The sequence below is a fragment of the Phyllopteryx taeniolatus genome, chromosome 17 (assembly GCF_024500385.1).
Source record: "Phyllopteryx taeniolatus isolate TA_2022b chromosome 17, UOR_Ptae_1.2, whole genome shotgun sequence".
Classification (NCBI taxonomy): Eukaryota; Metazoa; Chordata; class Actinopteri; order Syngnathiformes; family Syngnathidae; genus Phyllopteryx; species Phyllopteryx taeniolatus.
The window spans coordinates 10,309,049-10,323,843 of NC_084518.1; the positions used below are offsets into that span (position 1 = coordinate 10,309,049).

Consider the following 14,795-nt stretch of genomic DNA (forward strand, 5'->3'; position numbering starts at 1 on the left):
ATAGTATTTCACATTACTATAAACCTTTATACGCAGTGACGTGAAACATGCTCTGGTGTGTTGCGGCTGTTTATCACTGTGAACATTTCACAACTTAAAAAAATAAAAAAATAAATAAAAATTCAGAGTAATAGCGTTCATGAACAGCATACATTTTTTTATACTTTTTAAATGCATGGAGAAAATACAGGCAACACTGCATTATAATTTTAAATTTCGAAAATTAAACAAATAAAAATTATGTTGGAAAACAGACCATATAGAAGAAAGGATTAAGAAACCTGGTCATTAAACCAAAAAGGAGAGAAATAGAAAATACGGAGTTCTTTTCCTCCTTGCAGAAAAAATAGTTGTTGACGCAACAAAATTTTGGATTGTGTCGATGAGAGTTTTGTGTATCTTCGCATAATATTTGTTTGGATGCTAATTAATGCCTCTCAGTATTTTTCTGAATCTGGCCCCACACTTGCAACTACCTGACAGCACTGCCCACCTTTGCTGGGCATACCTTTGTGTAAGGGTTCTCCATCCATGGCGGGTATGTGTCTGTGGCCTCGTTGGAGTCAGCCTGATAGTAGTAGAGGTTAAAGGTCTCTTTGCAGCTGCGGTGGTGGCTGTTCCCGGAGGAGCACTCCATCATGGTGAAACGCAGCTCCACGTATACTTGGGAGGCTCCTCGTCGCTGGATGAAGCCGCTGCGCAGCCAGTGGCTGAATGAGCCATCAGTCTGACAGATCTGGTAGATCCTCACGCTGTTGTTCTCCTCGTCTAAACCGCTCACTTCCTCCCACTGAGAGCAAAGACAAGTTTTAGAACGCCACTTGAAAAGGAATCTGACCCAGAAAGCCAAACAGCAGAACATTACTGTTAGCCCGGCTGATTTTAATTGTCCAGTAAAAACTTTAGTCCTTTAGAGGCAACCACATTAAAAGTATCTCCTTGAAATAATGTGTTCTTTATCGGCCCACTGCTTAAGCTACGGCTACAGTCGCTATTAGAGGCTTATGCAGGGAATTCAGTGCCATCACAACTTGGATTCTGTTTTTTTTTTTTTTTTTTTTTTTTTATAAATCATTCTACACACTGAGCTGCAGTGCAGCTTGTGGGATTTTATGTCCCTCTTGTCAAGCAGAGCACATTGTAGCAACCAAGACTTTCTTTCCGTTAGAATAAAACACAGGAATAACAGAGTTTATGGAACAAATCTGCCCAAATGTGCAAAATACCAAAATACAACACTAAATATTTGAATATACAGCAGTCATGCTCATCATCAAAATGTTTCCAAGGGCAGGAAACCCCCTTAACACGAACATAATCAAGGTTGTATCTAGCAGATATGCTGAAGAATGTCACTTATGTAAATATGCAAATGTGGCAGCTCATATTTCTATAAACGAATGCGGCTTGGACCTGCAACACATTCTGCAGGAGAGACAACAAGAATGCGTGAGTTATTGACGTCGCTCCTGTCAAATCATGCAGCCATTTATATGAATCTTTATATGTGCCAAAACATATTTCACCATCTCAAAGGATGGAGGAAAAGATGGCAGTAGCGAGGCCAACAAAATGTTTTATCAGTGTAACCCTTCACCCTTTAATTTGCCTAACTGTTGATCAAGGGACCACAGCTGAGAATACTTTACACAATTAATCAAAGCAACATTTTTTTCCGTTTAGAAGACATTTTCCCCATCTAAGACACAAATAGAGGAGAAGATATGGTTGCTGCCGGCAAAAATATCCCAGCAACCACTCATTGGTTGATCAAATTACAAATCATGCCTGCTTTTGGGGTTGCTTGAACCCAAAATTGTGGGCTGCCAGTGGATTCCACTCCACGGTTGATGGGATGTATCAAAGCATCTTTTTCCAATACTCTCATATCGCACATTCACCCTCTCCTAGGTTCCCTGCCACATAAGGAGCTCTTTCATAGCCAATAGAACAACTAGATGCCCCCAAATCTCTCCCATCACCATGAGGTCTGGGTTAAAAATACAGATAAGATGGCGACGCCGTGCTTACATACCTCAGGTTTGGCCTCTGAGAAGATGGTCCATCTTAGATCAGACGTCTCTATTTTAGTATTCATCAGCACCTCTGTGAAAGATATTTTAATGTATTAGAAACTATACCTGTCACAACATTACTTACACCTGCCAAATATTACAACTGCTGCCTCATAGTGGGTCATAGTAGGGTTCAAGGGCTACCATCACTTTTATTATTGTGATTGTGGTTTGCAGTTGTGTATGCTGCAAAGATTTTGCAAAAATATTTGTCTTGTCTTAATTCTAGTGAAAACTAATCTGATTACACCTAAAATAAGACTTATTATGAAAAAATTTACTTATTTTAAGGCAATTTTTTGCGTGAAGTAGGAGTTGTTATACTTAAAGTAAAAATTTGCTTGAGACAAGTAAAAAAAAAAGTTATCAGTTAATGAAATTAGTTTTAATAAGAAATAAGACAAATATTCTTGGTAAGATTTTGAGTTTTTGCAATGTAAAAAATGTGCATCATAAAAGTGTTTTCTAGTACAGTAGTCCCTTGCTAAAGCGCGGTTCACCTTTCGCGGACTCGCTATATCGCGGCTTTTTTCACAGTGCAATTTTGCAGTTGTTTTTTACAGCATAGCCTCCGTCCACATGTGGACTATCGTGGCCTTAATAACATCACCATTAAGAATAAGTACCCCTTGCCCCTGATTGACTCTGCCTTTCCCCCCCTTCACGGGGCAACAGTTTTCACCAAGTTGTATCTGCGCCAAGCCTACCACCTTGTCTGCATTCGAGAGGGAGACGAGTTGAAGACAGCATTTAACACCCATAGAGGGCACTAAGAGTACCTCGTAATGCCTTTCGGCCTGACCAATGCCCCTGCTGTCTTCCAGGCACTAGTCAATAACGTCCTGCGTGACATGATCAGAAAATGTGTTTTTGTGTACCTGGATGACATCCTGGTTTTGTCCCGGTCCGTCGCAGATCACGAACGACATGTTCGACAAGTACTTCAGAGACTCCTTGAGAACAAGCTCTTTGTTAAAGCAGAAAAGTGTGAGTTCCATGTTCCAAAGACCACCTTTTTGGGTTACGTCATTGCTGAGGGGTAGCTTCAAATGGACCCAGCCAAGGTAGCTGCAGTCACTGAGTGGCCAACGCCATCCACAAGAAAGGAGCTGCAGCAATTCCTTGGCTTCGCCAACTTCTACCGGTGGTTCATTCGGAACTACAGTCGGGTGGCAGCAGGCCTCACTGCGCTCACATCAACCCTAACGTCCTTCCAATGGTCTGAGAAGGCCGACATGGCCTTCTGTGAGCTAAATAAACTTTTTTCCTCAGCTCCTATCCTCGTTCATCCGGATCCACAGAGGCAGTTCATAGTGGGGGTTGATGCATCAGAGGTGGGGGTTGGTGCGGTGCTGTCTCAGCGATCCGAGACTGATGGTAAGGTCCACCCTTGCGCCTTCTTTTCTCGCAAGTTGTCTCAGGCGGAGAAAAATTATGGGATCGGAGACCGGGAGCTCTTGGCGGTGAAGATGGCGTTGGAGGAATGGCGGCATTTCCTGGAAGGCGCCGAACACACATTCATCGTGTGGACCGACCACAATAATTTGGAATACATCCGCTCTGCTAAGACGCTGAGCTCCCGTCAAGCCAGGTGGGCATTGTTTTTTGACCGGTTCACCTTTACCTTGTCCTACCGCCCAGGGGCCTAGAACACCAAGGTGGATGCCCTGTCCAGCCAGTTCACCTGGGAGAGTGTCAAGAATGATCCAGATCCCAGCTTGTCTCCACATTGCTTTCTGGGCTCAATCATATTAGAAATAGAAATGCTGGTAAAGGAGGCCCAGGAAGAACAAGCTGATCCTGGTGGGGGTCCCTGGAACTCCCTGCTTGTCCCTGATTTGGTCCGCCCCCAGGTGCTACAGTGGGCCCATTCATCGTGACTTACCTGTCACCCTGGAATCCGCAGAACATTGGCCTTCCTCCGTCAACGCTTCTGGTGGCCCACCATGGAAGATGACACCCGGTCCTTTGTCTCTGCATCCACAGTATGTGCTCAAAATAAGACATCCTCTAAACCAAGCTCTGGTTTACTGCGTCCACTTCCCATTCCCAGAAGCCCTTGGTCGCACCTCGCCCTGGACTTCGTTTCTGGGCTACCCACGTCAAATGGGAAAACAGTCATCCTCACTGTGGTGGACAGGTTTTCCAAAGCAGCACACTTCCTGGCACTTTCCAAGCTTCCATCTGCCAAGGAGACTGCCGACCTGTCGGTCCAGCACGTTTTCCGCCTGCATGGCATCCCATCTGATATAGTCTCTGACAGGGGGCCCCAATTCACCTCACAGGTTTGGAGAGCGTTTTGAACAGCGCTTGGTATAGGTGTTAGTCTATCCTCTGGCTATCATCCTCAGACTAACGGGCAACGTGAGCGCACCAATCAACAGCTGGAGACGGCACTCTGTTGCATATACCAGTCTCGTCCCGCTTCATGGAGCACCCACCTTGCCTGGGTTGAGTATGCCCATAATTCGCTGCCCAGCACCTCCTTGGCCATGTCCCCTTTTCAATGCTCCTTAGGCTACCAACCTCCACTGGTCCCATTGCGGGAGCATGAACTTGCAGTCCCTTCAGTGCAGGCCCACATACGCCGGTGCTCCAAGGTCTGGAAGCAGGCCCGCGCTGCCCTTCTCCGGTCCTCTGCCATGTCTCAGGTACAAGCCAACTGTCGCTGCATCCTTGTGCCCGCTTACACGGTTGGTCAGAAAGTGTGGCTCAGTACGAAGCATCTATCACTCAAGGTTGAATCCAAAAAACTGTCCCCCCGTTTCATTGGCCCTTATGAGATTGTGGCTGTGGTAAATCCATGTGTGGTACGCCTAAAGCTCCCTGCCTCTCTCCGCATTCACCCCACCTTCCATGTTTCCCTGATAAAACCAGGTTCTTTCATTCCTCTATCGCCCCCTGTGCCACCCCCTCCTTCTCCCCTGGTGGTCAGTGGTCATCCCGCTTGGGCTGTGGACAGGCTCCTGGATGTGTGTCGCCGGGGTCGTGGCCTCCAGTACCTGGTTGACTGCCGGAGGAGCGGAGTTGGGTTCCTGCGCGGTTGATCCTGTGCAAGTTGTTGATCCGCGACTTCCATCGTGCCCACCCCGGTTACTTGGCTCGTGTGCCAGGTGGCGCCCGTGGGAGGGGGGGTACTGTCAGGTCTGCTGTTTCAGCACCCTGAGTCCAGCCCGTGTGTGTGCGTGTGTGTGTGTGTGTCATGAGTGCTTTGCAGGGTTGACGTGTTGGAGTCTAGCAGCTGCACCTTGTCATCCTAATTACACTTGACTGCTCTTAAGACGCTGTGGGACTCCAACTCGTCGCCAGACTATCAACGCTCTACGTCGAGTTCGTAGCCTAGCCACCTTGCCTATCTTTTTGCTTTGAAGACCTAGTGAGTTACCTCTACCTAATTATTGTTCTTTGTTCCCAGTCTGCCATCTGTCCTTGCTCCCTGCAAACCAGTGCTCACCTCTTGCGGCCCACCGACAACACGGACTCCTAACCTGCCAGACTGGTCCTCGTTGGAACCCTGCCAATCCCGGCTTTAGTCCTCGGAGTTTATTTGTTCGCTTCCAAGCTGCAATAAACCGTTATTCACAAACTCACCTCCCTGTCCTCTCTGCATCTGAGTCCAAGTTGCAACCTGAATCCTGACACATCTCCTCCGTGCCATGTCTCCTGTACAGCACAGAATGTGTTCGGCTTGCTAAATTTAAATTTGTGTTCAATTGCTAGCAGTGTGACTCTAAAGTGCCTCCTGTTTACAAGTTTTCTCCCAGACATAACCAACAATGTCGACGAAACGTGGTGCACCGACAAGGGCACCTGCGGTTGCACCCAAAAGGCAAAGGAAGGTGCTAACTATCGAAGGTGGGATCTTTGTTTATAAGAACCTTCTCGCCCAGAAGAAAAAAGAGCGGCAACAACTACCTATAACTATGTTCTTCTCTCGGAAAAAGACAGTCGAAAAGTACGCTACAGCGGAGCGGCGTCAGGACGAAGAGGGCCGGTCAAAGGAAGCGTGAAATATGCACGAGTCACAATTAATAATTTCTGACAGGGGGCCCCAATTAAATTAAATTCCTTATTGCTAAAATTGGCATCATTATTTGTCAGGAAATGTTTACATTTTTATTTCTTAAACAAATGTTTGGGCCTTAAAACAGGTTTTGACCTTTGTTTCGTTATACAATAATATTAACAATAATAATAATAAGTACAACAACAACAATAATAATACAAATAATAATGTACTTATTTTTTTTTTTACAAAGGTTTGAACTTTGAGCATGTTTAAACAAGAGAGAAATGTGAGAAAATGTTAATGGTGAGGTTTACAGGCTTAAAACACAGTATAATAATTGTAAAAAATAAAGTTTCCTACTTCGCGGTTTTCACCTATCGCAGGTTATTTTTGGAACGTAACCCCCGCGATAAACGAGGGAACACTGTATTTCATTGACTCATTGACCTACTTAGCTCAATGAGAAGGCCAAAATTTTAGAATACTGTATCCTATTAGATGGTTAGATGTACCTAATGTTATGGCTTGTGAGTGTAGGTTCAATGCAATGACTTATTGTATTGTTAAGATGTAACATTAATTGAACATGAAGGAGTTTGGCTAGTCAATAATAGACGAGAAAATCACGACCATTCTAAAATCCCATTCTTCCTCATATTTGTTTTGCTTCTCCCACGTCTCGCCTGCTTCCTGTGACACAGCATGCTAAAGCCGCTTAACGACCAGACTTACACTCAAAAACACACATGGACAACCATAGTGTATAACAGGTCTTAAACCCTTCCGGTTACGATCTGCGCTTACAATTGAATTGATTTTTTTCCTGTTATCTTTGATGGGGCAGGCTGCTGGCCGACAAACAACCAATAAGGTTGTGCTACGATTCAGGATCTCAGTAAAACCAGAAACGCATGTGAAATATTTTGTTTAAATCGACTTCTTTTCACAGGAGGACATGTCCCCTTCGCTCAGCTGGCTTTGCAGTTCTTCTAAAAGAATTGTGGCTCGGATGCGGTTTTAGAGGCCATCGCGTTCCCTCCAGAATTTTCATCTCCAGGGTCTGGCCGTTTGGTTCCACCAGTAAACAGGATTTAATGCAACTGTCTCATGTGCAACGATCAAGTGCATGAAAATGGATGTAGGCATAAAATTAGTTTTGAGGCCGCATTTATCATTGTAGTTATTAAATTGCTTGGTTAAATCATTCTGATTGCCATCTTCTACATAGTTTCCTATTACAATTTACCTGCATTGCCATTTACCTTTCTAGTTAAATGGGTTTTCTGGAAATGACCTCATTAGAAAAAAAACAAGCTTGAAAGTGACAAAGTGTTTAAACTGTTCACATTTACACAGGAAAGGAATTCTCTCTCAACTGCAGTTGTAAAATCAACAAACAGGGATCAAACAGTGATCTGAAGCATCACCTTTGACTGAGCAACCAGACTTCCTCCCTCTATCCCCATTGTTGATATTTATGACACCATTGTCATCCTCTGCAACCAAGAGTCTAGCTTTGCTCAATGGAATTTTTTCCCAATTAGCTTTATTTTTGCTGTTTGTCTAGCTGAAATAAAATCAGTAAAAAATGTTCACTCCTATTTCACGACAAAGTCAAACAGTGGCTTTTCTTGATTCTACCCCAGACTCGCCTCGACATGTTGCCCAGTTTTCCGGCATATGCTCAGATTACATGTCACGGGTGTCTCAGATTTACAGATTTCAGCACATTGCATTAGGCACACCTGTACAATCTGATGGTAACCAAAACAGCACCTTATTAAATAAATAAATAACTAAAAATCAGCCTTATAAAAAAAGATAATAATGCTTAGCTTTGATTGACATTGACACACACAATTTTCTTGACATTGCAAGGTGTTTTTCAACATTTTCCTTAATATCTCAGTGAATAAAACTAAAGATGAATCTTCAGACATATTCAGGACATTTGTAAGCATGGGGGGGAATCCAAATGAGTTGTACGAGATTAAGTGTACATTTATCAACTATGATCTCCGGTTATTTTCATGATGAAAACTTTACCAACGCAAGAACCTCTGTTCATATTCAAACTTTTCATGAAACAGAATATGACTGGAAATGTTCGTGGCTGTATGAGGAGTCTAAAATTCCTTCACCAACTCCCATCAGATGAAAGACGACTAGCAGCAGCAAGCCAGTCAGCACCTCCCCAGTGTTCAACACAACTGGCTATATTTTATTTAATTACACTAAGAACTGCAGTGCCTACTATTATTCATCTCTGTGATCCTGCATAAAGTGAGACACTTACCACACCCCAAAGAGCAACACAGAAAGGCAGCTCTTTTTCTATTAAAACACACCAATAAAATGCACATTATTTGACATCCTCCTCTGTTCAGTTGCTTTTCCTTCTTACAATAACATCTGAACACAAAATAAATCTCAGGTGTCAGGTGACTCCTCGTATCATTGTTTTGCTGCTCACAGCCACAGCAGCTCACATCTTGCCTCCAGCTAATTCAATACATTTCTCAGTCAACACACACACATGCGCACACACACACGCACGCACGCACGCACACACACACACACACACACACACACACACACACAAATGGAGAGCTCATTGCAATCACAAAAACAAATTGCTGAAATCTCTGTTACAGCATTCCACCTCACTGATATTTTCTCATCTGGGTAACTGCTCTCCAACACAGCACCCAAATGCACATCCCACAAAAACACAGATTGTACTTTATATATTAACCTCCCCCAAGGATGTTGCTAAGTTGATATGATCATGCAAAATAAACAATGCCCACAATATTTTATTTCACATTATTGCATATTTTTTTAACATTATTACATAATTTATGCTTGTATTTGAATCAGCACCAAAATGTTTGATAGATGATACCTACATTGTCTATGAAAGTCCACATTTTGGTGCTAGTCCAAATTAAGACTGGTTGCCTTGGCAGAAGTCTGCATTCGACTGCATGTCCTTATAATTTGTTTGTTTGTTTGCGGGATTACCCAAAAAATATCCAGATGAAGATACATATGGCGGCACGGTGGCCGACTGGTTAGAGCGTCAGCCTCACAGTTCTGAGGTGCGGGGTTCAATCCCCGTCCCCGCCTGTGTGGAGTTTGCATGTTCTCCCCGTGCCTGCGTGGGTTTTCTCCGGGCACTCCGGTTTCCTCCCACATCCCAAAAACATGCATGAATTGGAGACTCTAAATTGCCCGTAGGCATGACTGTGAGTGCGAATGGTTGTTTGTTCCTATGTGCCCTGCGATTGGCTGGCAACCAGTTCAGGGTGTACCCCGCCTCCTGCCCGATGACAGCTGGGATAGGCTCCAGCACCCCCGCGACCCTAGTGAGGAGAAGCGGCTCAGAAAATGGATGGATGGATGGAAGATACATATCAGGGAGTTATTTTCAGTTTTGTCTACATTTATATTGTCCGGTGGATGATGTAGGAATCTTCATGACAAAATATAGGCATGTGCAGGAGGTGGGTTGGGTATCAATGAATGTGTACAATTTGGAAGCAACTCAAATTTAGATTGTTTGGCTTGGGCTGAGTCTGAGTCTCTCCTGAGTGCAATGCTTGATTTTTATCTCCATTTTCACTCCTTGAAAAATAAAAACGTGCTTGACATTGGTTTTCACTTCAAAAGCAGAGAAGCCCAGCAGCTTCAGTAGGATGTTTACATGGGAAAATTTTAACTACAAACCGATAAAACCCTCTGTTGCTTAGGTTCTTTGTTTACATGACATCGGCAATTTTGGAGCCAGAATATGCAAAAATTTGTCTCTCAGGATCTTAAAGACCCTGTAATATAAATCCTGAGATTTGTTTGTAAATAGATTTTACATGTTTGAATTGCTAAAAACGTGCAAATACTGGGAACTATGTAGTACTCAATTGTTGAGGGATAGAGTTAAACTGTTTTTCACCATTTCAGTTTTCCTGATTTTTTTTTTCCCCCCTTTGAGAATGGCTAAAACAGGCTCACACACTCAGTGATTAGCCTTCGAATTTGCAATGTCGCGTTACCCAGCTAGCTATGCCTACACCCCGAAAATGCATCTTCCCTTCGGATAGTCCGCTGGCGTGACATCGTTAGAGTTCTTCGTTGTCGGCCATGACTGCCCACAAGTCACGAAGAGAAAGACGTAAGAGCGAGGAGGGTGAATTTCTTTTTTCTTCTTTTTTTTAAGTCCAACTTGACAGCTAGTGTGTGGACAGGGGCTTCGGGGTGGCTAGTCCCCTTTAAAGTGCCTCATTGTCGCAGCTTTGAATAGCCCCGCGATTACTGGGTGGGATATATTCCAGCCACTGGAGGCTTTAAGAGGATTTATTTTCTCGGCTCAAACATATGGTTATGTAAACAAAAGAAAGATGCGAGATGAAGTCATTCCGCGTCTAAGAGCAGACAGAATGACTTGATTTTTCCACGATTTTGAAGCCTCATTTATATACCGTATTTTCACGACAGTAGGGCGCACCGTATTAAAAGGCGCAGTCTCAGTTACGGGGTATATTTCTGTATTTCACACATACATAAGGCGCAGCGTATTATTGGGCGCAGGCATGGTAAAACATAGGCTAGCTTAAAACATACGGTAGCATGCATGCACGCTAAAACAATGTTTTTAAAAAGGCAGCGGGAGCAAAACTGAGTTCGGTTGTACTTTATTGAAGTATTTAACAATGTACTCACGTTATTTTTTGATCAATCGTCATCCACAAATCCATCCAAGTTCTCATGTTCCGTATCCGAAATGAACAGCTGGGCAAGTTCTCAATCAAACACGCCAGGTGCGAGTCAGTCTCGTTGCCGTGTGAAGGCTCAAACAACAGTGCAAGCAGACACGTTAGCCCAGCATCCACAATCCATTCACAAATTGTGGCGTAACTCGCCCGCCGCTGCCTCCTCGTCTTAGTAAAGCTGTGTTCGCCATGTGTCATCCATCGCTTCCACGCCACTCGCAACTTCACTTTGAACGCCCTGTTTACACCGATGTCCAGCGGTTTGTCAAGCCTCCCGGAATGATGGCAAGCCCCAAGTTATTCTTTGCTCATTAATCCATTGTCCGAGTTGGAAGACCAACTCGGGCCACCTCACCTTGTTTCCGCGTTGTGTTTTTCTTTTTTTTCCACGAAAAGTCAGCTTCGTCTTCTTGACTTGGCGAAGCTCGTGTTCCTGCTTCCTCCACTTGCGAACCATGGATTCGTTGATCTAGAATTCTCTCGCGCCTCCTCGGGAGTCCTTAGCCAAACCGATGTTGTTTTGCACAATGCACACCCCGGAAATGCTCCTAGTCAGTAAAGCGGTTTAAAAAAAACAACAACAAAAAACAGCGCTACATCCCTACTGGGGGCGTGGCTTTAGCGTCCTTCCCCTGTCCTCAGCCACGTCCGCTTTTCCTCTGTGTAAGCAGCGTGTCGGCAGGAAATGTTTAAAAACAAATAAATAAAAATAAAATCAAGCGGAGCGCTCATCACACATTTATAGATGTTGGAACTCGCTGCACACATATGGCGTGCCGCATTATAAGGCGCCCCGTCCATTTTGGAGAAAATTTAAGACTTTTAAGTGCGCCTTATGGTCGTGAAAATACGGTACTTTGCAAAGTTTTTCCATCATTCAAATTTGGCAGGGTTTTTAGCAACATTCTTCTCTGTGGGGTTTCAAATTTAGAGGACATACTTTCACTTGACTTTTTTATATAAAATTAGCACAGTAGAAAACCGTAATGGAGGACCACAGGGCTGCAGTAGCATTTGTGATTATGACACTTCTCCAGTAAAATGTGCATTTAGTGCATATGTCCAGCAGAGTCACATTGCTGAATGTCTCCATTCACATATGGAGTATGCAGAAACAGGGTTTTCTAAAAAACATTTTGTCTGGGAGGACAAGCAGTTGTATGTTTGTTTACTTATGAAGTGCCATCCAACTATGTTCCTAACATGCATATAACAGCGGGTTTATGAAATTAAGGATTATTTTTATAATGCTTCACATGAATAACCTCAAATATAAAACAAAAAAACAAACAAACAAACAAAAAAACTGCCCCAAAAAAAAATCTTTTTTTTATGTCGTCATCGCATCCTATAGTATAGATAGTGTGGCACTGTTGTAAAAGTACACCAGAGGCAAATTGGATGACAAAGTTTGGGATTGTATCTTAACTGGATTCATCCAACCTTCTGCATATTTCTAAGGCATATTCGACTGCCCTGTATCTTCTTTCAAGTGCACACCTGCCACACTTTCATATGTTGATTGGAGAGGGTAAAAAAGAAGCAGCACCCAACCCCTCCTCACCCCCAGCCCAGGCATAGTAATCATTGTTTATCGCAGCTCTATCATTAAGGTTTATGAGACAGGATGTGTGAGTGTTTTCGATGAGATCGTGAGCGTTTCTATTATGTGCATGCATGGCCTTGCCTCTCGCTGAAGTAGACTCAGAATTAAGTCTTGTTAAAGGAAGCTGACGTTTCCCCTACATTCTTTCAGCAGCAGTGGGGTTGGCCACCCACCCGCCAGAAAATTTTCCTCACACACACACAATGTCAGAAAACAGTAGAAACAATAGAGGCTCGTCATCTGGCCATATTTAACTGCAAAAACAAACACTTCTACAGTAATTACAGTACAATTGTCCTTATTACAGTCAAATTACAGAAGTGTACACTGAGCTTGAGTAGTCAACAATAATGGTCTTGTACATTATATATTTCAAAAGAAAGAAAACAGATAGGCTTGCCCATTCTTCTATGTAAAGAATATGATAGCCGAAGTAGGTGGGTTATGTAACGTAATACAAATCATCTAGCTATGTCGGTACAACAAACTGGTAATGAGAAGGTGTTAAATTTTCTGCAAGAAAGGGAGACAACAATAGAGGGTGTTGCATAGATCCCTTTTGAAATGTAAAACCTGACCCTGTATTTTTTTTTTTTTTTGTGTGCTTTTTATAACAAAAGGGGTGGGTACAAACAATACCGCACCCTCAATTTGTCTTGGTCTGTCTTCAGACTTGAGATTAACTATGTAATATTCAATTGCACGACATATTTGATCTGACGCTTTGACATTTGACATCATTGACCGAGCTTTCATCTTTTTTGTGTTACAGCTTTTCCGTCACTTATTTTCCACTTCGCCTGTGGCTCAGGAAGCTAAGTGGAAATTTACAGCTGTCCTTCTGCTACAATTAGACCCTATTTAATTCTAGCAAAAAAACAATCTCTTTATCCGCACACAAAAATAAGTGTACATGAAACAAAGGATGGCAGTAGATGTTAAGGACCAATTAATTCCCCCAAAAATTATAACGAAGGCACTTTGTACGTATCTTGTTGGCTCTTTCAAAAACTGCTGTAGTCCCCCCCCACCCCCTGTTGTGAAGCGGAAAACAATTTCTTTTATGAGGAATTGTACCCTGGGTGTCACCTGATCCTAATGTGCATTTTGAAGACGATCATTAGAAAATTACTAGTCAATAAACTTAATGGAACAGAAATAAATTAACTACTTTATGCATCTTTCTTTATATTGTACAACACAAAAGCATTCGGAAAAGCCATAAATTACAGTGAAATCCAAGAAGAAAGCAGGAGGTTTTCAAGAGCAAGAAACATTAAATGTTAGCCGGCATCTCAAGGCAAAAAAATAAAAAAAAATAAAATAAAATTACTATGGCCTTAATGTTGCAATAATCAAAGCAGCAAATTAAAGATTTTTGAAACGTTTGGATGAATGGCCAACTGGATGGAGGACTCTTGCATATGTTTTAGATTTTGTAAATGGTATGTCTGGTGTCTAGGGAAATTAGATGCATGTTTCAAAATTACTAATGAAGCTTTTGGAAAGATCTATTGGCCCAAAGTTAGATTAAAAGATTGATTTGCAATGGTGCTGAACAATTATCTTAGCATAAAGACAGTGTACTAGAGGGCAACTGGCCTGTGTCGGTTTAAATAAATATATTTTTCAAAATAATACACTATCTGGATTGTTGGTTTAATTGGAGCTTTATTATCTTTGGACAGAGCCAGGTTGGCTGTTTCCACCTCATTTACTCTTATGACAAACAGACATACTTGTATTTTTAGAAGCCTTGTCAGGAAAGCAAATATGCATCTTTTCCAAAAGGCAGTTCAGTTCTCTGAACCCATTTAGATTAATTCCTTCTGCCTGCTATCATAACATTGGGGTAAATTAATGGCTCTCTTTTTAGCATTAGTTTATGTATGAACACCTGGGATTAATTATGGTAGTTTTGTCAAATGAGAATTTCAATAATTGCAAAGGATTATCATACGTGTATGATGGGAATGCCATTCCTCCTGGAAGTGGAGATATACTGTATAACAAACATTATTGTTAGCAGCGAGTGCAAAAGATCAAGATTTTTTAATCACGTGTCAGCTTTCCATTTGTCAATTTAACTATTTAGACACAACCTTGAGTGTGCACGTGGGGCCGTGTTTGTATGTCTTATGGTTGAGTTGTGTCTAGTCTGATTAAACCTCAGCTTCCTGTAATTCCTATCCCCTTCCTGTGTCCGGGCTCTGGTGGGGGGCCACTCACCGACGTGCAAACCATTCACATTAAGCGAGGCAGACACTGTATAACTGCTCAACACAGAATAACAAAAGCCTCCTGTGGTCCACGTGGATGTGCTCAGCTACTTTGAG

General features: G+C 42.7%; 1 protein-coding gene across 3 annotated transcripts in view; it reads right to left on the reverse strand.

Moving 5' to 3' along the window:
* Positions 1-14,795, reverse strand: part of ephb4a (eph receptor B4a) — a 41,461-nt gene that overhangs the window by 14,390 nt on the left and 12,276 nt on the right. For 2 of the 3 annotated variants that reach the window (XM_061751959.1, XM_061751960.1), the window contains 2 exons: positions 2,036-2,106; positions 509-790 (listed from right to left, as the gene is read on the reverse strand). In XM_061751959.1, the coding sequence (XP_061607943.1) occupies positions 509-790; positions 2,036-2,106 (353 nt within the window). Of the gene's footprint in view, positions 1-508; positions 791-2,035; positions 2,107-2,953; positions 6,041-14,795 lie in introns of those variants that run through there. The other variant, XM_061751961.1, reaches the window with a different exon arrangement.